At 30.4% G+C, this 25,323-nt stretch overlaps 1 protein-coding gene across 1 annotated transcript in view; it reads right to left on the bottom strand.

Annotated features, from left to right (window-relative positions):
* Positions 1-395: 395 nt before the first annotated feature.
* LOC123010440 (homeobox protein invected-like) overlaps positions 396-25,323 on the bottom strand; it is a 49,587-nt gene continuing 24,659 nt past the window's right edge. Inside the window, exons 2-3 of the mRNA XM_044407333.1 lie at positions 6,554-6,559; positions 396-1,466 (exon numbers count right to left, since the gene is read on the bottom strand). Of these exons, the coding sequence (XP_044263268.1) occupies positions 1,105-1,466; positions 6,554-6,559 (368 nt within the window). The 3' untranslated portion in view covers positions 396-1,104. The remainder of the gene's footprint in view (positions 1,467-6,553; positions 6,560-25,323) is intronic.

The raw sequence follows: 25,323 nt of genomic DNA, 5'->3' as shown, positions 1-25,323 counted from the left end.
GACTATTCCTTTATTATGCCAATACTCACGAACCATTTTATTAAGTGATTTGAGTGCTGGTATAATTTTGAAATTAGACATTTGATTTGATCAATATTGTATACTATTAGTTCCAATTACCTGTACTTACCTGACGTTTGTATTTTTATCTTGACAAACAATTGAACGCTTTACAGAGTGCATGAATTTATTTTTCTGTGTAATATTTTTTTCCGAGCATGAAATGCTCGTTAAGGTTATGAAACTTTTATCAAGACCGTTCCATTTCGCTTTGCATGTTAGGTACGCATATCAACATTAACATTTTTATTTGTCATTGGCTTTTGAGTAAATAAAATTAATAACTTTATTGTGGTGAAATACAAGGTATAAAAGAAATGGAGGCAAATCGCTGGAATATTATTTATTTTATATAATCTATATTTTACAATTGAATTATAAACAATTTTTGTAGGTACATATTTTTCACTATGTTATGTACTTAGATCGAATACATTATAAATAAGCTACAGCTCACAGACAATATTATATAAATATTTACAATAGTTTCATTTAAATATACAGTAGATTCAACTTTTTACCTAATAAATATTGCTTTCGATTCCGAATTATTTTGCTAATACAATAAATAACTAGACCTAGTTATAAATTTGTACAGTGTGTTATGTACAAGGTCGGATCAAAAATTCCGTGTTTTGCACGGGTCTTTGGTTGTCGTGCAAGAAAAAACCAAACAAGAATATGATCCCATGCGATTTAAACAATAATGGCACTGTTTGTAAAAACTGTTATTTAGTACCACACAGCTTGCAATTGTGTTTAAATGAATGGTACATTAATACATTTTTTGTAACACGAAGCTCTGAGAATTGTAGAATTAAAGAAACAATGCTAACATACTCGAGAGATCACCGCAAAAAGTTGCCCAACTCTTAAGTAGACCATTGACAACTTACCCGACTTCGTCTTTGGACAAGGTAAAAAAACTCTCAAATCACTGTAAAAATCCAAAGAATTTCACTCTGACCTTATCCACGGACGAATCACAATAAATCACAATAAACAACTGGAAGCATCAAATTATCACGAAAAAAACAAGCGGCCCTACGAAGGGCTTTTGGTGCCTTGCATTTCTTGTAATTCTTCCTCCTCTTTCGTTAGAGGAATGGTTGAGTGATTATACAGTCCTTGGGCCATTAACTGAAGAGCCAGAGGGTTTTTCTGGCCCGACGCTTTTTTGATTTTGGCCCTTTTGTTCTGAAACCAGATTTTGATCTGGGCCTCGTTTAGTCCCAACTCCGCACTGAGTTGCTGCCGCCGCCTTTCAGTCAAGTAGCGGTTTTCAGCAAATTCGTGCTTTAGCCTGGCTAATTGCGCTCCTGAAAAAGCCGTCCTGGGCCGTTTTTCCTCGGCAGTGGGTGCCCCTTGCTTGACTCCAGGTTTCTTGACTCGCCGTGTTCGCGGACCTAGAAAGAATAAAATCTGTAATGAGAGTGTTGTTAACACAATTTCCTTATGGCCTGCAACAAAGATTTTAATTATTGCCGGACAATGCGGACGCATTAATGGCAGTAATTTAATTTTTGTGTCATTGTGAATGGAACATAATCCGCCTCCTTCATTTTGCATCAGCGTTATAAAAGGGAAAGTGATTAATGAACGGCTTGTAGCTAATTCACGGATGAACCCTCTTTGCACGTCTTGCTCGCTTTTTACTTGTTATACGGTCTTTCAAGCAAGTGATGCAAATGACTTGCAAGAAACGCTGTGTTTACACCCTGCCTTTTCATGATTGACTTGGAAACTTTTGTGTTTGTGCTCGCTAGTTTCCTTTCAAAGAAAATTGATTTTGCCAGCCGAGAATTTTTACAAACGCGATCAACGGAGGGAAATTTATTACAAAAGCTATTTCGTGTTAAAATTCAACTGACATCACAGCGAATGGTACAAGAGACTCAAACCAATTTAGGGAGACGTATTTTAATTAAGCTTAATTATGTAAAAGAGGCAAAATTAGTTCCGTGTGATTGTTACAATAGGAGGAATGCCAAGAAATTGCAAGAATAAGCAACAAAATTAATAAATAGGCAAGTACAAAGTAATTAAGAAAACATTTTATAAAAACTTAAAGTAAATACATTTTAGTCCTGTTTTTGAATCTAATTTAGGTTCTTGGTTTAATTAAAATAAGGATTCTAAATATTTACGTATAACAAAGCGAAATAAATAGATTCTTTACGGTACACAGTTTAGAAAATAAATACTAAATAAATTACCTACATAATGAGTCTGTTTTGAATTTTATTAGCTTTTCCGCAGTAAATTTTTGTTTGTTGTATATTTTTGTTTCATACACAAAACTAATTTGTTTGTACTACAGCAAGGCTTTCATTTGCTTTTATATTTCAACAGAAAAATATTGCCTAACTGCATAGCAACATTTACTTATGTTTTCTAATTGTTTTATTACGAGTAAATTATATTCATGGGCGTCGTTTGTGAGGTGGGCAAGGTGGGGCATGTGCCCCCTGGAAGTTAGCCAAAGCCAATTTCGTTGTGAGAAGCAACCATTGTGATATGTCATTTTAATTGTCAAATGTGTTAAATTTTATCACAAGTTATAAAATATGACATTATTTTATCACTAGTGTTAAAAGAAAACAAATAACACTATTTTCATAGCAACAACATGACCTAATATGATTTTGGAAAATTATTGAAATCACAGATATTAAATTCGAATTTGATGCCTATGCTTTTCACAGCCAAATTGGAAAAAATCTTGTATAAAACACGATTCAAAATGGCTGTTTTTTGCACACGTCTAGTAAAAAACACGTTTATTTTACAATTTGTTGCATAAATAGCTAACATTTCTTTAAACATTTTTTAACTTTTTTATCATAGACAATTTTGGTTGAGAAAAACAAAATTTGCAACTTTTATTTCTTTAAATTTCTATTGATTTCTTTAAATAATCTATTGATTATTGTTTTTATTTGAGTGTATTTTATGTTTTAATTTCCAAGTGTTACATTTTCCTTAGTATTTATTAGTTCATGTTATTTATTGATTTGTGTTATTTTATGCTAACTTTTATAAACTTTATATTTTTCATATTTTTTTAACTTTTACACTTTTATACTCCAATTTATGGTTTTAGAGATTCCTGTCTGATTGTTTCATTTATAATTTCCGTTAGAAAAAATATGGTTTTATGTTCCTATTTTGTATAAAATGTTTTTGTGTTTGTAATAAAATATGTATTGCGTTGAGGTTGCCCCTCTCTAAAAAAAATTGTAACGACGCCCATGATTATATTGTGTTTTATTATAAAACAACACATATATATTTTTATTAGATTTTATTTTCTACACTAGAAAACTAGATTCAATTTTTATTAGGCATTTGTAGCGTTGTGAGACATGTTTTTTTTTTTAATTTAACGATGAAATAAAACCACAACTACAGACTTTACAGTTAGGAACAGATAGATAGATAATGGAGGTCTTGCTTCTTATATCGTATTAGAATAGTTCTACACGTGAAAGATGTCTTACTTGTAGATTTAAAAGTTGTAACTCGTTTGTAAGAATTTATAGTCAATTTACGACATACTAATCGGCTTTTAGTGACGTAATAACTGTTTTAGATTATCAATAACACATAAGCTGCACTAAAAGCAACAATTTTGTTGACTAACAACAGCTTTGCTTAAAAATAATTAAATACTCAAATCCGGTTTAAAGTTAAGATCTTAAAGTCCATCACTAGATTTGATTAAAAAGTGTATCGCTGCAAATGACAGAAAAAAAGTGATAATAAAGAAATTAGCGTTAATATCTAGACATTTAATTTAGTATCCGATGCAACTTTTTGCATGTTTAAGTCAATTGCCAATATAAAAGAAATACTGAGTCATTCAGCTTCTTTAATGCATACTAATTGAAGGCTGTATTTTCCATTTGCACGAGATTTTTCAGGAACAACAAAAATAAATATATAATGAACTCGTACACTTTTAGGCTCCTAGGATAAGTTCATATTATTTTTATGCTTGATGATTTAATTTCTAATTAACGGAAGAACAAAAAATATAGCAGGTTATTACGCCGCTAAAATTATTAATGATTAAAATTCCTAAGCTTCAAATAATTATCATTGCCCTTCTGTCTCTCTCATGAAACATTGATGTTTAAGCCGTGAAATTAATATATCAAAGCATTTAATTTGTAGAAAGAGAAATAAATTGGCGACGGATTTGGCCGATAAGTCATGCTGTACATACAATTCCGGTGTAAAAAGCGGAAAAACTCTTTCGGGAAACTAACTAGTAAAAACTATAAGCATCGGTTTTACCGTAAACAGTGAACGTATTGATTGCTAAAATGATTAATGAATTAGGAAAGGCAAAGAGTTTGTATGTGAAGCAAATGCCTGAGCAGTAAACACGGCCGCCATTGCCATGTTAAGATGTGCAGACCGCTTTTTCATCCACTTTGCCCCTATATTTCTTCTTCTTTCAATTAACTTTCTGCACGTAGCTAACATACTCGCATTTTATACAGCGTAAGATTAATGTTTATCTCTACTTCTTAATTATATGTTCTTAAACTTTACCATTCCGTAAAGAGAGTCTAATGTGATGCATATTAACATACTTAATGCCTTAGTGGTTTTCTAATGAGATGAGAAAAATGTCTGTTAACCTGCTAGAGAAAGAACAACCTCCTACTTATTATTATCAATCATGGAGACTAATTTCGGCTTATACACTTGGCAGCATAATTATCCTTGTTCCGTTTCTAATATCTTTGAAACTGATCAAGAGCTTCGCCACCTGACAACAGAATGCGCTAATTGCAAACCTGTCAAGCTCCATTGTCTCAAGATGAACCAATATAACTGTCACCAGTCACATCTTAGTACCCATTATTGGTTTTACACCAACTCCCACGCAATACGAACCTTTTTTTTCTTAAAAAGCCGCCATTCCTTTCCCAATTGCGACTATTTAAATAACTGATAAGTACAAATCTTTTGTGTTTAAATTTTAAATGTATAATAATTACAATTACAATAAAATAAAAACTTAATAATAATTAATTAATATAATATATACAGGGTGTTTGATCCAAGTCGCCCCAACCGATAACACCTAAACTTACTTTTTTTCAAAAACTAAATTTTCAAATAATAATACCTATTCATTCCTGGCTTTCTTAGTAATTGCATCAACTTTTTTTTGGCACATCCGGTGTAGCCGGAAATGCTACCAAATTTAGTTTTTCAAATGAAACGCCTATGTTTTTTTGCTCCAAACAATAATAGTTGGCATCAAAAATACGGTAAACAACTATTTATTACATTTTACTTTACATAATGCACTCAGAAAACAATTTAAATTTTTGAATTTTATTGCAAATTTTGCAACGTAGGCGGATTTTACTTGTCAAGGTATTCATACAAAAAGCAATATGCTTGGATACCGTTTAATTGTTATTTTGACAAAGCCTAATTTGTAAATAAATCTTATTGAGATCTTTAATAATGGATGATAATAATTACGAAGAATTAGTAACTCAGTTTGAAGTGTATTTTTAAGTGCAATAGAAATAGAGCGGAAGCTGAAAGACGGTATAGAGAAAAATACCCAAATCTATTTGGGTACTGATTTGAACTCTAGTTCACCCAAATCGTTGGATATTTAGTCGAATTGAAAAACAAATGAGACGAACAGGTTAGCTTCTTAAAACTAAAAACCTGTGGTTCTTAGTGAAGAAAATAGAAATATGAATGTTCTKTTATCAGTCGAAGAAAATCCAAGAGTTTTCGTAAGAGAACTCGCTCATCAACTGACAAATTAAATTTGTCAAACCAACAATTAAACTCTATCCAAGTATTTTTTTATTCAAACCTTTCCTTTAAAATTAAAAATCAGGCTACGCGACCAATTTCCTTATAAAATTCTAAAATTTAAGATGTTTTTTGATTGCATTGTGTTACGCAAAATATAATAACTAGTGCTTTACAGTATTTTTCATGTCAATTATTATTGTTTGGATGAAAAAAAAATAGGTATTCCATTTGAAAAACTAAATTTGGTAGCATTTCCGGCAACACCGGATGTGCTAAAAAATTTTGGTACATTTATTAAGAAAGCCAAGAATTAATATTATTACTTAAATATTTACTTTTTGAAAAAAAGAAGTAAGTTTAGGTGTTATCACTCGGGGCGACTTAGACCGAACATCCTGTATATGATTCACTAAAGTATTATTATGCAATTTATAAAAAAAGTACAATCTAAAGTGATAAAAGTAAATAAATAAAAAAACTTAAAAGCATTAAATAATTTTGAAAGAAACCTAAAATATGTAGGTACATATTTAGTTCCTGACCTATTTTTTAAACAAAAATAATTATATAACACAAAATGGTTTTTTTTTGCGACTCACCGCATGTTTGTACCATTTGAATTTTTTGATAAAAATTAAAAATACAAATATAGATGCTTTTACCAATATGGATGTGTGTGTCTCTGATAACTTACTTCGTCCTAAAACAAAAGAAAAACAAGAAATTAGTAAAAATCCAATAAAAGTACAAATAATAATAAAAATTCCAATTAATCCCGTCGGAGTTTTATTTCGTGTGAAATTGAGATAGGGCGAGAGAGTGACGATGGTTTAAAGTTAAATTCTTTTTATACGCCATTTCCTGTCTAATGTAGTGTAATGTAAACGATGGTTTTATGTGATTTTATCAAATCTAGCTTGATCGATTTTTTTTCTCACATTGAGGGCGTGTTTTATTACCACACACCGTTTTATCGCTCGTGTAACAGACGTCTTTAGTTCCGGGTGCAAATTTACCGATAAAATTAGCAATTTTAAAAAGGTCACACTTTGATTTATAATCCTATCAAAACTTCTTGGAACAATAGCGGATATTGCACCGATAGTGTAACAGGGCACAGCTTTAAAATTATGAAATACGACTACCCGTGATAAAACTGCACTGAAACGGCGGATAATTTATGAAGCAAACTTTAAAACGCATGCACACTTAGTAGGGAGAAAAGTGTACCAACACGAAAACTTTAATGCGGTCACTTATATCTGACAAGTTGATGCTGCCTTATCACTGGGTGATTAATTATGAAACATGATTCAGCTTTTGCAGTTTGGAATGGACTTGCAACTTCATTCGAACAGAAAATAATATAAATTAATACCTAATGCAAAAAAAGGAAATTTAACAGCTTCAAAAATTGAACTTATAACCGTTATACTACTTTACATCATTTATAAACTTTAGCGGAAAATTATAATTTCCTATAAATTTTGAGGTACTGAGTCTAAGAAATAGTATGCCCTTTTTTTAGTTTTTAGAAAAGAATTCAAAATGCAAGCGAAATGTATTTTAAGACTCATCTGGTAATAAATTTGAAATAATTCAGTAACAATTTGAATTTTAAATAAATTTAAAATCGGAGGCCTTCGTAACTGTGACGTGATAAAAAAATTAACCGTTATTTTTGTTTGATCAAAGGTAAATAGACATAAAAATAATAATTTGATTAAAAGTATATTAAACGAGGGAGGTACCCAAGGGGGGAGTTCAAACCCTTCCTGAAATGCTGAGCACTTTGTTATATAGTGTTCTAAGTGTTAAAAATTTAGTTTTTTTGTTATTTTAGTGCGTTAATTTAAAATTTTTGTGAATTAATTTTTCATGTGTTAATTATACAGTGTTTCATTTTTAATGTTAGGTACAAATTTAAATAGTTGATAGAATATTTAATTTTAAGACAAAAGTGTTTCGAAAAATGCTATGAAAGGAAGCTACACCCCTTAAAAAAGGTACGTTTTTTAAAGGGTTTTTCCTAATATTTCAGAATAGATAAAATTACAAAATTTGGTACCTTTATATGTACACGTAAACAAATGCTAAATAACAAAATTTTTAATCAGGGGCGTCCTAAACGGTAAAACAAATTTAATTTTTAATTTTTATGCTGTTTATGGTCTGTAACATAAATTTTTAAACCGACTTTTACTAAAAATCCGTAAATTGTATCGGAAAAACACAAAAGACCTTTTTTTATAAAAAACTATGAAATTTTGTTGCTGAAAGTGGCTAGAAACTACAGGCAAAATAGTTAGAATAAATTTTTACCCTAATCCCATCTAGTTTAGGAAGCCCTTAATTAAAAATTTCAACATTTTATTTTTGTACTTGTTTAGGTGTATAAAAGTTATCATCTGTACCAAATTTTGAAATTTTTTTCTAAAATGATGTCGGAAATATGGAAAAAAAAACCTATTAAAAGACGCACCCCTTGCGTAGAATTTTTCGATATATGTTCATAGAAAATTGTTGTTTTAAAAATGAATATTCTATCTCCTGTTTAAATTTGTAACAATAAAAAGTATTAAAAATTTATTTTATTTTTTGTTACTTTTGTGAGTTAATTTGTATTTTTTTATGTCTAATTAGGATCTCTTATTTTAATTTAAAATAAAAACGTGTACTTAGAGATTTTTGATTTTTAATCCGCCTTCTTTCATTTCATTCATTTTCATGAACCAACAAGAAACCCTCGCCCCCGAAATAAAATGCCCCGTATTAAACAAGTTATTACTTGTAAACTAGTGTTATCAGAATACGTGCGCTGTATTCTTGGTTGCCTATTTTGACTATTAACATATTAAAGTCTATGAAAATATTGTCAACAATAAATATAATTTAAATATAACTTTTAAAAAATAAAAAAAATATGAGTGTGACAGGTCTATTTCGAGTTCCTTATTCCAGCCGGTAAGATATGAATGTCGGCTTTTGTTCAAGTTTTTTGATAATTAATTAAGTCGGGCCAAAGCGCAATGTGGCTGCTTGCAGTATATTTGTATTATAAGTATGGTAGAGTACTCAATGTATATTTATGAGTGCCCACCCAAATAGAAGTCGGGCATCCTCTAACATTTCCACTCAACATCATAAGAATATTCTCGTGAAATGTTTTGCAATTTATCAGTCTGTTTGAGCTCATCGAGATAATTAAAAGTCATATTAAATAAGAATTATCGCACTCGCAATGCCGACTCGACTTATAACCGCAATTTTTCGTTTTTATTGCAGTTTTGTTATGTTTTTTTCACTCTGGGCTAATCGCGTTTCCGCCTGGCCAACATTCCGTGTTCAGCCTCACGAAATATTCTCCTACATCACGTTATTTTCCTCAACAGTTTCATTAAACTTTACTCGATTTCAATGTAAAGTTGATAGAGAATCTGACAGAAACATTTTCAGTGTTAGTATACGCAACTGAGCTTAAGTGCCTGTTGAAATATTTAACAACTGTTTTTCTTTTTCTTCATGCCAAAATAATGTCTCGGCTAATTTATGGATCGTTGAAAAACGCGACGACTCCTTTCAATTTTTCAAACACATCAAAGAACAACCACAAACGTCAATTTAACGCGACAGTTAATTAAACGTGTAAGACATGAAGCCACACTTAAATCGCATTCACAATTATGTTACATTAATCAAGTCAAAGCTCGAGAAAAAATTACAAAAATCCACGATCCGAAAGCTCGACTCTTCCTGACAACTTCTGTCATCCTCTCCACTCTTTCTCTCCAATAGATTAATGCAGCGATGACGTTTTCAATATTACCACCACGACCCTAACCGAGTCGATAAAATAATGTTCTGGGGTTGCCGGGACGATTTACAGAAACATTCAATTACCAACCGAACTGCTCGCTACCGATAACAACTGGAACACATCGTGAATTTATATTAGATCGGGTGAGTTTAGTAATGGATCCAGTGGCGTGCGAAGGTTAGCACAATGCAGATTATATGACTAGATACACAGTAGCCATGGCAAAATATACATAATTAATTATAATTTAATTATTAACTAAGTAAAGATACAAACAAAATTCTTAAGAAAGTTAAGACTAAAAAAAATATTGTAAAAAATATAGGTATATAAAAAAATGTTTTTTTTGCGTCTGAAAGAAAGCATATTTGGATACCAAAACCGATGCTTTAATGAACTATTATAACATCGATTTGGATGCTGAAATAGACTAATACAATTTACTTAGTAGGGATTGGTGATGGTGATTTTCAGCGGCGTTTTGGGCGATTTCTCATTTTTTAGATGGTGTGCATGAAATATTTTCAGTATTCATTGTTAATGCAACAAAATTTTGAAAAATACTTGAGACTTGACAATCCGGAAATTGATCTTTTAAACCACAACTTTATAAAAACAAAAGTTCTTAAATTTTGAAAAATTGACTTTTATGTTAAAACATGTTTTACATAAAAACGCGCAAAATAGAATAAAAAACTTGTTTCATAAGTCACTTGTGGGAACTCGTTCTTTATAAAACTCACGTTTCGCTGCTCGTTTCATAAATATGAACTCGTTCCACAAAATTTGCTTTACGAAACGAGTTCTTTAATATATCTACTATTTAAAATTTTTTAAAAAATATAATAAAAAGTAAGAAATATTTTTTTTGTCAGAGAAGATCATTTGTTTACACCTTAAGATTTTAAAATTTATAAAAGCTTTGGAGGCGGTTAATTGAGCAAAGTAACTGTGCAATTAGTCCCCACGCTGTTATAAATTTTAAAATCTTGAGCTGTAAGCAAATGTTCTTCTTTTCTCTTTTGTTTTGTTTTTTCGTATTTTTAATTTTTGATTTTTTTTGTTTTTTTTTATTTTTAGATTTTGACTTTCAAACTTTTTTGATGTTTGAATTTTTTTCATTTCTAAACCTTTTTACATTTTGTTTTTTTGTATTTTTAATTTTGGATTCTTTTGTTTTTTGATATATTAATTTTTTTGAACAACCTGTTAGTTTTTTCCTACTCTAATACCCAATCGCGTTATTTATTTCAATTAGGAGCCAAAAAATAGACAATTATTTGTAACAATTGTTGATTGTTTATAAATTATTGATTAAAGTAAATAAGTATTATTATTGTATTTACGAATTTACGAATTACGTGTGTATGCAAAATATTTTTGTTCGGACGACAGGAACTGTCTCAAATTCGACTGTCTAGATAGACAGAGAGACAAGGCAAGTTAAATAAAAGCTAATAATAAGAAAACAAAATTTTTAATTGAGATAAAAAATAGTCTAATTATTTAATTGCTCATAATATTAGTTAAGTAATTAAGAACAATTAATAGGTGTAAAATCTTCGTTTACATTGACAGCCAAGTACCTACGTACTTATATAAAATTATACAAGAATACAATTTAAATGCGAAAATTTGTGATGCGAGCAATACATAGTTAATGTACTTACAGGGATTTAGAGTACAAAATTTGGTATTTTTTAAATCTAAGAAGGAATTAATCGATTCAGTTTATTAATTTAAAACGGAATAATAATTAATAGGTTAGTCTTTACGATTTACTACCTAATTAACTTTAGCATCACCGAAATCAATAATGTTTTAATTAATTTGTTACTTGTTGCATTATAATTCACACCGTGTATCGTGTTAAATTAATTCAAATTTGTTCAATCAACAAAATCAAGCTTTTATCAAAAAAATTACGAAATGATAGGTTATTTCACTCCTTTATTTATCGATTTATACATTTGGGTGAAGGCAAGTCATCACATCATCTATAGTTTCAATATCATTATTAGCTTCTAATTTCTACGGTTAGGTATATAAAACATCATGTTAGAAACCCTATTACCGGACATACAGGATGCTCCAGAACTCGCGCCCTAAAGAAAAATGCCATATAAGGAATGATACCAGGAACATGGTTTAAAAAATTCTATCTATAAAAATTTCGAAGTTATGAGAGTTTAAATTTTGTACTTTGACTATTTATTTCTGTTGGAAAAATAATTTTCCAAGTTTTTTTCTACAGATTATTAAAAGAGGGAACAAAAAAGGTGTATCCTAAATTGTAACTCTGTTCCATGTTATTTGTGGCTTTTATTGGCAAAATTTTTGTCCCTAAATAATTGTAAAAAAAACATATAGAAATCATCAGTATCATTAAATAGACATAAAAAATGTCAAATGTCAAAAAAGAAATGTGAAATTTTTTGACAGATAGAATTTTTTAAACATTTTTCCATGTTCCTGGTATTTTATCTTACTTGATACTCTGAAGCGCAAGTTCTGGCGCACTCTGTATACACATAATATATAGTTTTAAAACCGCCAAATTAATTAATTATCTACTCTTTCGTTCATTAAAAAAATCAACATCTCTATCTCCAACTTTTATCGATAAATTTTTAACATTCTTTTATATATTTATGAGGTACCATAAAACCAGCCAAATTTCGTCTACATCCTGCTCACATTAAACATCTTAGTACTTATGAAAGTTCAATGTTTATATGCTTGTGATACTGTCAAATTAATAATCAAGGTCGTAACGTTTCAAATACAAAACAATAGACAATTACTAGTTGATTTGAACAACCTAACTAAAAAACTATAATCATGCGGATACAACACGACCTTATTTACATATTAATCGATTGTCATAAAGTTTTAGGGTTTTTTCTAAGGTAAAATTTTTCAACTTACATGGTCATTAATTAATTGTTGTAAAATATATCATAATAAACGGTAGCATTATTAGTTCCGTTCATGTATATAAAATGAGCAAACTTAATAATACAAGGTACAATTACTTATGTTATAAAAATTTCAAATAGGTGTTTCCTATTTGCTTATTTATTTAATAAAAATAAATATCTTTCTGTACTACACCTCAGAAAATTCTCGTCTATGTCGTGATAATAATTAAGAATATCGAATATATAATTTCAATTTAAATAAAGGAGGAAACAAATACGAGTTATCTAATAATAGAAATATCCAAAAATAGCAAATAACAACACGTCAGCGAATACTACTTAAATCGATCATCGCTGGTATAAATATGTTATAAGGGTGCATTTTTAAATTCTTGTTAATTATTAATTACAATTCGGCAAACGTAACAGCTTATTAATAAGTTATGACGGAGCGAGTCATCTGATCTACGTTCTTTGTTCGTTACGCTTGACATTATATTTTTTACATATTTTGTAGTCCCAAATTAAGTATGATAAAATAATAAAAGTGATTAAATTTTAACAAGTTGATAAAGGAAGTTGACAAAAAGTCAGAGCCTCACTAAGGTTTCATTGCTTACGGCTAATTGCACAAAGTGTGCTAAAATGTAATTTGCTAAAGTCAAATCTGTTTATAATTACTATTGCATAAAAAAATAAATGCACATGTTTTTGGTTAGCGCAACGATGTTTCATTTTAAAAAAGTTTTTACTGCTAATTACACAAATACACTCACCGGCACAAAATTCGATCCATTATTTTTATTTAATTTTTCTCAATTAATTCTTGATCTACAAGGCAGCATTTTTTTGGGAACTTTAAATTACACATTTTAAAATAAGTATAAACAAAGACCAGCTTAAATTAAATAACAGTGTTTTTATTTTTTCAATAACAAAAAAAATGACAAAAATAATGACAAAGGGCATTAAAATAAGTATAACAATAAAAGAGGATTAAAAAAAGTTAAAAAACAATCCTCAAAATTTTATCGTGCGCTAATTTTTTTTGTTTGTTGGTTTTAACCATAGTTGGAAATATATCTTATTTCTGTTTAAAAGTTCTCCGACCAAAAGAAAAGCAAATCGAAAACATTTTCGAGAAAATAAAGTTTGGATCGAATTTTATATCGGTGAGTGTGTTATTTATGTATTTTTACGTATAAATTGTCTTGACTGACTCAGAAAAAATAAAAACAAAATCATGTAAGCTCAGTAAGGTTCGTAATTAAAAAAATAGCTCATCCTAATCAATAATTTTCACCACGTTTTTATGGGAAGTATGTTTTAAACAATGATCTAAAAGCACGGGCAAACTGTAACTGTTTTAGTAAAACTCTAATAAACTATCATGTCTTTTATAGACATTTGTGAAAAAATTGTGGTGACAGTTGTTTCAAACACTTACCAAGCTAAATCTCAATTATAAGAACAATGATAATTTAACAACCTTTTCTTTATGGTAATTATTGTGATAATCACTTTTCTTCATTAACCGATTTAATTTACAACCATTCTCTCGCAATTTCTCGAATACCTTCTTCCACCTTCTTGCATTACTTGGCAAATTAAGTCACCCACCACATCTTATTTTTGGAGTGAAACATGTGTCCCTGTCCGTATCGATAACCGCTGTCACAACAGCCTGGGATTAAACCTCGCCATCACAAAAGATATTTCTCACCTGCGTGTTGAAAATATCAAATTTCCGACTTTCCTAATACGCTATAATTTTGTAATACGTCTTGACATGTTTACTAAACTTTATAGTGTATAAAATCGAACGGTCGTCACTTCAACCAAAATTGACAGGTGCGTTATTCGTTGGGTGAGTGTCATAAACCGAGCAACTTGTTTCTGCATACATACAGGCTGCGCCAGAACTCGCGTCCTAGTGAAAAATGTCAAGTGCCAGTGGCAATAGATGGCCAAAAAGTGCAGCCGAAGAAGTAATTTTTGCTTGCATAAGAAAGTTATTAGACTCTTAAATCCCAGAAGCCCAGAACTTTAAAAAATACCTGGTCTACTGCAATTTTGACACCTGTCATGTGAGTGACATAACCTGCTAGTTTCCAGTATTTTTCTCGCTCAAGACGTTGTATACGAGTACAATGAAACAAAATCGTTAATTATTATCAACATTTATCAAAATTATTTTGAAAACTCGGTTCCCAGACATTCGGGAACCGACTTCTCTAAAACTTCTTCACAGGTATTGTTTTTTTTCAACATTTTTTTCGATTAACAAGCCGATGTAAAAATTTTAGAGCTTGAACACTTATGCATTATTTTAAAGTAAAGAAGCAAGTGAGAGTGGGAGACCAGAAAAACATGAAGAAGTACAGAAATTTCTTCATTTACTTTAATGCAAAATTAACAGAAAAATGTACTTTTTAGAAAGGGAGTCACGTTATGTTGAAATTAGTTGATATTATTGACAAACCACATGATTCCTTAAAAGACCAGCCCACAAATTCACCGAAAAGCGTTGGTGAAATGCGATCGGAATTAAAACATTTGGATTTTACTTTCCGGCAGCAAAAATGCTAATTTTTCGTACTAAATACAAACATCGCAACATTCTTCTGGATTTTTTAATGAAAAAGCAGCCAAGGGGTTATAGTAAGCTCATGTGAGTGGAAGAATTTGCAAAATTTTGAGGTTATAATTTCTCTACTGGGCAAAAATGTCTAAATACGAGAGTAAAACTACAATTTTAATGTTAAAATTTTATTTAAACACAATTTCTTATAAAAAGTTCATCTTTCTGTTAATTTTGCATTAAAGTAGATAAAGAAACTTGCATACTTCTTCATGTTTTTTCTGGTCTCTCACTCTTACTTGTTTCTTTGTTTTATAAGGATAATGCACTAGTTTTCAAGCTCTAAATTCATACATCGACTTGTTAATCTGTATCAGATCGAAGAAAAAGTTGAGAAGGAACAATACCTGTGAAGAAGTTTTAGAGAAGTCGATTCATCAGGAATGGGAATCGAGTTTTCAAAATAATTTTTCATAATTGTTGATAATAATTAACAATTTTGTCTCAGTATACTCGTGCAACCTCTTGAGCGAGAAAAATACTGGAAACTAGCAGGTTATGTCATCCACATGACAGGTGTCAAAATTACAGTAGACCAGCTATTTTTTAAAATTCTGGGCAAATTGGTATTATTTTTGTAATCTAGCGACGGATATAATTTATCAATCACACCTCGAGGTGTGCTTCTGGGATTGGTGAATTTAAGAGTCTAATAACTTTCTTAAGCAAGCAAAAATTACTTCTTCGGCTGCACTTTTTGGCGATCTATTGCCGCTGGCACTTGACATTTTTCTCTGGCGAGTTCTGGCGCACCCTGTATAATTCCACCAATAATAGGGTGTCGATTTACCTTTTATTCAGGCGTTTAATTTTCCGCAATCGCGGATTTGATCCTGGAGCAAAATCAGCGTGTCATTGTCGGTGGAAAACACAACAGATTTAGTTTACAAGTATAGGAGGTCCCTCGGCAAATTAATGTGCTTTATATCCTTAATTGGTGGTCGGCCTTTCGAGCTGTGTGGCCCGTTCATCCTTTTCGCACTTATAGTATTTGACAGTAGTCCGTCTTTGGCGCTGACGTGGGTAGTCCCGTTACGGTGTATGTATTAGAGACAACCGTGGACAAATATTAGATAAACGCCGGCTTAATGGGGACTTTTTGTTTAAACATAATCGTTAATGATTGTTTAGATTTTTATTATTTTTTTGTTGCGCTGTTTCTGTAATTAGCATAATTACGCTTTGTTGTTATTTATGCTCCCCGATGGGGGATCGTTCCCAATGCACTGACTGTTTTTAATTACGGCAATAAATACAAATAAAATTTAATTAACTCAAGCAATTTTATCAGGGGAAATTTTTTTTTAACCTGTCATTAACAAATCAACAAAATTAGTTTAACTTCTCTATTTAAAGGTCCTTAAAGTTTTTATTTCCTTTCATCTTAAATTAGACTAATACTCTCCTAATGGCTATTGTATATCAATTAATGTCTTCACCCGAGACAAAAATATTACAGGTTGTAAACCAATAAACGCATTAACGTTTTAGTTTTATTCACTGCGATAGAAGAATCTTAAATCAACCAGATAACGATCAAGCCAAATTAATGTTTCATTATTTTCTTAATGGCCTTACGATTTTAACAAGGATCTGGTACAACATTTCTCTTATTTTTCCGTGACGGCTTTAATAATGTCAAGCAATTTCATAGAATTGTACCTACAACAGGTGTTCCCTTTGGTTACTTTAGATATCGAAAACGGTTTTTATTGGAATGTGGAGCTTTTACCTGCATAGCAGTAAAGAAACTCAATTGCATAGAGCCTTTTTGTTAGACAGGACAGATGTAAACACAAAGACAATAAATTAAAACAAGCAGCCAACAAAATAAATAATTCAATTTACAGAAACAGAAATTAAGAACCAACTAACAAGTTAACTCGAAAAACTCAACATTTTATTTTTCGTTTTCGGCCCAAAAGTGAGAAAGTAGAAAAACAATTGCCTCATAATTACCAATAAAAATTATTAATTCTCAAGTATAATTATACAAAAATGAAGCAAATTAAAAATTGTAGGCATTTATTTGTATGTAGGTATGTGCTTTTCCTAGGACTCATCGTAACTGTAATTACTCAATTAAAATATTTATTTGGTAAAAAAAGCTGCAAAAAATACAATGGGGGCGATTAGCAAAATCCTAAGTTGATAAAATGATTTCAAATTAAACCGGCATTATCCAAAAGGCCTGTCTAAACTTAATTATATAATTATACAATTTATTTCTGCACTTAGGTAACCTAACGCTAACCATTTACATAATGTAATTTTCATTATTTGCAAATTTTAGTTGCCAGTTATTTAGATATCATCAAAATAATGGCCGTTATTCTTTAAAAAATCCACATATTGCGCATTCATTCCGTGTTCTTTCGTCTCGATTTTTCAACTGAAAAATGATACTGGAAACAACATCGGATTGAATTATTCATCAGAATTCCTTGCAGTACTGATTTGCAATGAATACATATTATTATCTAGAGGTGTTCCAAAAATAAACACTCATAATAAATAATAACATAACATTTTTGTCATAAATCATCTGAATTATTTCACTTGAGACTAAAATCAATAGCCAACAACAGCGGCATTTAAACTACAAACAACAACGAAATGATGATTATGAGTCGTTCTTGAAAAGAATAATCGACATTATGTGACGTCACAGTTGAGAGTATGCTTAATTAACTTAATGATTGCCTCATAAAGTACAAGTCGTCAACATAAATAATATAATTTTATTGCTAATAAATTTCATATTCGAATGAGTGGTGATTTTAAAAATCCCTTCGAGAAAATAGGAACAATTTTATTGTGTTTGTTTCGGTTATAACAATTTCATTCAAACCAATATTTTAAGCATTTCCAAGAAATGAATCGTCATATTTTGTCTTTACTTAAACATGTTTCCTGAGCCAATAAAGAAAAAACCAGTCCTAAATTGAGTGCTCTTTTTAGACGCTCTGTAAATATAAATTAAGTAAATACAATAGAAGCTTCAGAACTTAGTCAGACGGTAAACATTTTTGAATTTCCGACGTTATTTAACCTTTTTAAACAGACCACGTATATTAAGGATAGTTGGAACAGTTATAGACCCATTCATCCGTCATTAGCGATTTCTAAATTCAATCCGGAAACCGTGAATTTGTCGTTATAATAAACTTCTTGTGTGTCCTGTCCATCTTCGCGTTCCCAATAACCGCACACATTTTTCAAGATTTATTATTAATTAAAGAAAAACCCTAATTAATTAAATTATAACTTCCTCGAGCTTAAAAAACGATCACTAACCGAAATAGAGTTTCCTGAAGGCTGACTAAATTACAGAATCCGTACCAAAAAACGTAAAAAATCTTAATGATATCATGCATAATCAGTTTATATTTATAATACTAATTTAGTGTATTCTTCTCTGCCTGTCCTTTTCCCTCTTGTAAAAGAATCAGAGTCCATCTTTGTCTGTCGTGACGTCATAAATAGTTCCTTGATGAAGACATCTCAGTCTGGCAGCTCCGTGTGTGGCATTTTGTATTTTATTCAACCAAATATTCCGGCGTTTACACCATCTCCATCTCACCCATTGCTCGCAAAGGATTAAAGAAGGACGAGACGAAAAACGGTTTTCAAATTGAACTGTATAACCCACCAAGATAGAATAAACGGTAGTCTTTTATCTCTTCGAGAGTGGATGGTACTTTTTATCCCATTGGATTTGTTTTCAAACGTGTAATTATTACTAAAACTCGTCAGGCTGTCGCAAACCGAACGTAAGATAATTATTAATAGATCCGATGATTTATCCGCGTCCCAATTACAGATTAAGGCCGGTTTACACATCTGGAATGTCAAGCAGTCTTAGACACGGGGTTTGTTGACATTTGCAAATGTGTTTAGATGAGGTCGTTAATTGAAATTGTTTTTTTTTTTCGCAAAGTGCACGCTGGAGAATTTAAATTTCCAGCTGTTTGACTGCAACTTTAACTTTGTAATGACTTCATATACACACACGGAATATGTCGTGACAATCGACGACTTACGCAATTAACCGTTCAATAATCCGTACGTTGAAGGCTCATTTTCGTTATTATTCCACAATTTCGATGAAATCTGAGACCGGCCCGTTATTCTCTGATCGATAGCTTTGTAACACTTTCTTTTAATCTACATTTTAATTTCACACCTTATAATATTTTACAAAGGCTTTAAATTGAGTTTTTTCGCAGCATGGGTCAAGCGACACTTAATGGTGCATTATTACACGGGACGAAAAAAATACACAAACACAACATCATAAATTTATTTAAAAGTATTAATGATCAAAAACGTGACTTTTGCAAACAAAATCTGATAAAACATCAAAAATTTGATCATCAATCCGAATATAATAATAATTAGGAACAAATAATAACAGGTTATTAGACAGAATTTTGCGTCCTACGCAAAACTTCGTCAAAATTAGATACGTTGCCAAAGCCTTGAAGAAATTTAAAAAATAAAACATTTTGTTAAAGAAAATTATATTTTAGCCAGTCTGATTACATATTAACTTAATAGGACTGGTTGAGAATGTGGCTATTCCCATTAGTATAAAAAAGATGAATTTTTAAGGTGGTCGTTGGATATTATCTGAATTGCAGCTTTATAAGGAGTTGAATGAGAATGAATGGAGATAACTTCCAAAGACCATTTTTAGTTGTCCACAATAAAAAAACAAAACTGAAAAGAAACACTTATTTTAGTTAAGAGTCTTAAACTTTTTTTATCAAATTTTGCTACGAAAAATTAAAAATTCAATTTTTGCGTAAATGTGCTGTCATTGCATCAGTAATAAGCATCAGCCATTACAAAATTTACATTTCTCGTGCACGAGCTGACTAAAATTTTACAAAATCGTAAAACATTTTGTACATCTGTCGTTTTTAGTAGATTTGAATATTCATTAAAATTAATTTTAATAAATAATTAGTTGATTTGTAGTTACATACATATTTTACGACAACAGCAAAGAAAATTGAGTAGGTAGAAAAAAATTTCAAAACCCGGCACACTTTCACAAATACATTTTTATAAGCTTTTATTTAACTTGCTTTGATGTTTGCCTGTCTGTCAATAATATTTTCTTTAATTAATAATTTATAAACAATTAACAATTCTTATAAGCAATTATTAATGTCTCGGCCCCTTGTTGAAATATAAAGATAGAACGCCATTCGATAAAATAAAGAAAACGAGTTGTTCAAAAATCAAAAAGATCTATAAATCCAAAAAACAAACATACAAAAAAAAAACAAAATTAAAAAAGGTCAGAAAACAAAAATCAAAAAAATTCAAAAATCAAAAACTAACAAAGTCCAATAATCAAAAAAAAAAATTAAAAACTCAAAAAACCAAAATACGAATAAAACATTGAAAAAATAAAAAACAAAACGCAAACTAAAAAAAAGTTAAGAATCAAGAAAATTAAAACTTACGATTTCACACAACAATAAGTAAAGAATAAAAAGATTTTATTAGTTTTTTAAAAATAAAATTTTATTAAAATTTAAAAAAAAATACTAAAAAGTGCATTTGCTTACACCACGTAACATTACGACTAATTGCAGAATTACTTTGTTCAATTGTCCGCCCCCAAAACTTTTATAAATTCTAAAATCCTAAGTTGTAAGCAAATGTTCTTTTCTGACATAAAAAAAAATTACTTTTTAGTAGGTATATTTTGTTAATAAAAGCTTATTTTTTGGGCATTTTTTTATATTTTTTTAACTCTGAGCTTTGGGAAGTTAATGCATTGGAATTGCGAGTAATTCTAGGCAACCAATTCCATACATACATTTTAATGTGATTTTTTTCATAAGCGATTTCAAAAATTTAAACTGCTTATTAGAATGGTAATATCTCTCGCTCGAAGCTAGACTCATAAACCCTAGCAAATCACTTGATTGGAAAGAAGTATCTTTCTCAAAAAATAAATTAATAAAAGTTGTTGAATAAATAGCGACAGAAATGTAATTCAGTGTTAATTTTCAATTCAGATCATATCTGAGTGTAAGTGTGCTTTACTTAATTGAAAAGATGAGACTGAATCGTGAACAAACCATATTTATCAAGTGTGGGGAGAATCTAGATCTGTAATTAAATTCATTGTAAGATAATACCTGCTAAAACCATAAATTGAGAGATAATCTCGCGGCTTTAAATCATAATAAATTAAATTTGCTGAAACTGAATAAACCGCATCAGCGTTTGCAATAAAAGTCATGTGATTTTCGAAATGTTCCAAAATTTCGAGATTGTGCGGAATTTCTGACTGAAAAGTTCAATTTTCATGCGATTTTCTGATAGTTTTCGCTTGTCGTAAAAAACAAAGTATAATTACAGTAATTAGAGTTAACCTCATCCAATATAATTACGTGTCGGCTGAGTTATTACAACTAGGGGGTCACACATCGCAGACTCTGTTTTTAATACGTTTATTCTAAATGCAGTCATCTGTCCACTTTGTCACCAGCACTGTGGTAGGTCCCATCGACCACGTCGGTGTCTTCCATCCGTCTCTTTCCGACTCGGATCGCCGCCAGTTTGACGTCTTTTTTCAATTTAATTCGAACCAGACTGACAATATAATAAGAGATACGCACAATTGGGTGTTTTGACTGGGGTCATTATTTAAAGCCGAATTTTGACAGTTGTGGAGAGATACTCTTTGTGTTTGTATAAACAGCTATAAATGCTCATTGTCGACCTTCCAAATCTGGAAGGTAATCGAGAACCAATGACGAAAATCCGGCCGTTTTTCGAATAAATCGTTCTTTTCATACGTGTGTCACAATCATCCAGATGTCTAATTCATTTTTTACGCTTTTGCTGTCTCCGTTTCGCGGTTTTTTATTTTTCCGCGTTTCAAGGTGGGTGGCATATAATATAGACGTTCACGTCAGACTTAATGATTCAATATTTCGGTAGCACAGCGGGCTTAAGCTAATTAGTATTCAAGATTTCATAATCGTCTTTATTTATGCATCTGCATTGATGGGGGAATTTTTTTATTGGCGTCTTTTCGATCCTTGACAAGATTGCCACACGATCCAAATTATTATCATCAAGCTAAGCGCTTGGTTTCATCAATTCGAAAGCCAGTTTAGACAACATGCCAACAACAATCATTTTCTGTTCAATTTTTAATCAATTACCGTCCTCCCCTTACAAGAAAAACTTGACAAATCGGAAGAATCAAAGCCGTACCCAAGGAGGGGGATTAGAGGGTTTTAGTTTTTTTGTTATTTTAGTGAGTTAATTTAAAATTTTTGTGAATTAATTTTTCATGTGTTAATTATACAGTGTTTCATTTTTATTGTTAGGTACAAATTTAAATAGTTGATATAATATTTAATTTTAAGACAAAAGTGTTTCGAAAAATGCTACGAAAGGGAGCTACACCCCCTAAAAAGGTACGTTTTTTAAAGGGTTTTTATGTACACCTAAACAAATGCCAAATAACAAAATTTTTAATCAGGGGCGTCCCAAACGGTAAAACAAATTTCATTTTTAATTTTTATGCTGTTTATGGTCTGTATCATAAACTTTTAAACCGATTTTTACTAAAAATCCGTAAATTGTATCGGAAAAACACAAAAGACCTTTTTTTTATGAAAAACTATGAAATTTTGTTGCTGAAAGTGGCAAGAAACCACAGGCAATATAGTTAGAGTAAATTTTTACCCTACTCCCATCTAGTTTAGGAAGCCCCTAATTAAAAATTTCAACATATAATTTTTGTACTTGTTTAGGTGTATAAAAGTTATCATCTGTACCAAACTTTGATTTTTTTTTCTAAAATGATTTCGGAAAAAAAACCTATTAAAAGACGCACCCCTTGCGTAGCATTTTTCGATATATGTTCATAGAAAATGTTTGTTTTAAAAATGAATATTCTATCTCCTGTTTAAATTTGTAGCAATAAAAAGTATTAAAAAATTATTTTATTTTTTGTTACTTTTGTGAGTTAATTTGTATTTTTTTTATGTCTAATTAGGATCTGTTATTTCAATTTAAAATAAAAACGTGTACTTAGAGATTTTTGCTTTTTAATCCGCCTTGTTTCATTTCATTTTCATGGACCAACAGGAAACCCCCCCTGAAATAAAATCCTGGTTACGGCCCTGGGAAGAATGGACCCGTTTCTCGGGCATCTACATTTTTTAATCGTTTCTTAACAGCTTCATTACCACCGAGATGTCTACTAGAGGCCACTTACCTCCCGGCTGTTTAACTTCGATTCTAGATAACATAGTATAATGCGTTTAAAAATTATGTGTGAAACACGAAATGAAACATCTTTCGATCTTGCTCAGACCACCTTTATTTATGGAGTGTCTGCAAACTTAATTACGTCACGTTATGTTGCTGCTAAAATCACATTTTAAATTAAGTTTATTATCGTTCAACACTGCCTCACGCAATTTTCTCAAAATTATTGCACCAAAGTTCAAAAAAACCTTATTTTCAAACTTACATAAAAGTAGTTTTGTGTACTATTTGTTAAACTAAATTAAATGTTTATGTGACAATGACGATGTAAAAATATGTGTAAACATTATAAAAACCACTAATTAGAGCTATATTTTACCGGATATAAAACAGAAACTTGGACTTTCTTTACTTAGTACGCAGCAATAAAGTTTTATTTATTTAATCAATTAGGTACGTTTAATAAACAATTTTATGGGTAAGTAATTTGGTAGTAAATAATAAAATTACAGTTATCAGGAATTTGTGTAGAAAAGTTATAAATACATGAATAAGTAAAAGTAGTTAAAGTATATTAAAATGAAATTTTAATATTCAGCTTATTAATTCTAAGAAGTCAACAGATGTTGCTCGTAGATAATAATTGTATTGCAATGATTTTATTTAATATCAATTTTATTCAGCCTCTGTTGTGCTAAGATACAGAAAAACAACGTTGAATTTTCTTGAAAAATGTCAGCAAAAAAGTTATGGGATAAACACATACAATTCCCAGTTGTTAACTTTCGAACAAGTTTTACAACTGAGTAGCTGGCAATTATCTGTGGTTTACGCTGTTGTAACCACCACTGGAATGCGACTGTACTAACTTTGATTTTGTCTTTTATGACGTCATAAATGTATAACAAATTAATAACATAATTCCACCTTTCAAAAGTTAACAAGCTTTTGGATACAATAAAACAGCAAATCCAAAAATTAACGACCTTAATTTCCAAGAAATTGCTTAGTTAGCTATTTGAGCCGCATTAACGGCCAAAAAAGACATTAAAAATGTTTAATTGTGAAAAAACTTTGATTAAAATTAAAACGAACAAGCTTTTTGAAGCCGGCTAACCTGAAACGAATGACCATTAGGACGAGGCAATAAATATTATCTATACAACTTTATCAAAACAATTTCGTGGCTAGATTAAAACATAACTGGGCCTAAAACAAACACAATGGATTAAGTTTCTTTTCTATTTGAATATGTGTTAGCTACAAAGTCGAATTTCGTTTTTGATCTAGCGCAGGGCCGTAACCAGGATTTTATTTCGGGAGGGGTTTCTTGTTGATCCATGAAAATGAAATGAAAGAAGGCGGATTAAAAATCAAAAATCTCAAAGTACACGTTTTTATTTTAAATTGAAATAAGAGATCCTAATTAAACATAAAAAAATACAAATTAACTCACCAAAGTAACAAAAAATAAAATAAATTTTTAATACTTTTCATTGTTACAAATTTAAACAGGAGAAAGAATATTCATTTTTAAATTTTCTATGAACATATATCGAAAAATGCGACGCAAGAAATGCGTCTGTTAAAGGTTTTTTTTTCCATATTTCCAAAATCATTTTAGAAAAAAAATTCAAAGTTTGGTACAGATGATAACTTTTATACACCTAAACAAGTACAAAAATAAAATGTTGAAATTTTTAATTAGGGGCTTCCTAAACTAGATGGGATTAGGGTAAAAATTTACTCTAACTGTATTGCCTGTGGTTTCTTGCCACTTTCAGGAACAAAATTTCATAGTTTTTTTTATAAAAAAAGGTTTATTGTGTTTT

This window comes from Tribolium madens, unplaced genomic scaffold (genome assembly GCF_015345945.1).
Source record: "Tribolium madens isolate multiple individuals breed KSU strain unplaced genomic scaffold, Tmad_KSU_1.1 Scaffold_91;HRSCAF=231;Tcas5.2_LG7, whole genome shotgun sequence".
Lineage (NCBI taxonomy): Eukaryota > Metazoa > Arthropoda > Insecta > Coleoptera > Tenebrionidae > Tribolium > Tribolium madens.
Note: the sequence above shows the minus strand (reverse complement) of the source record. Positions and strands in the feature narration are given on the sequence as shown.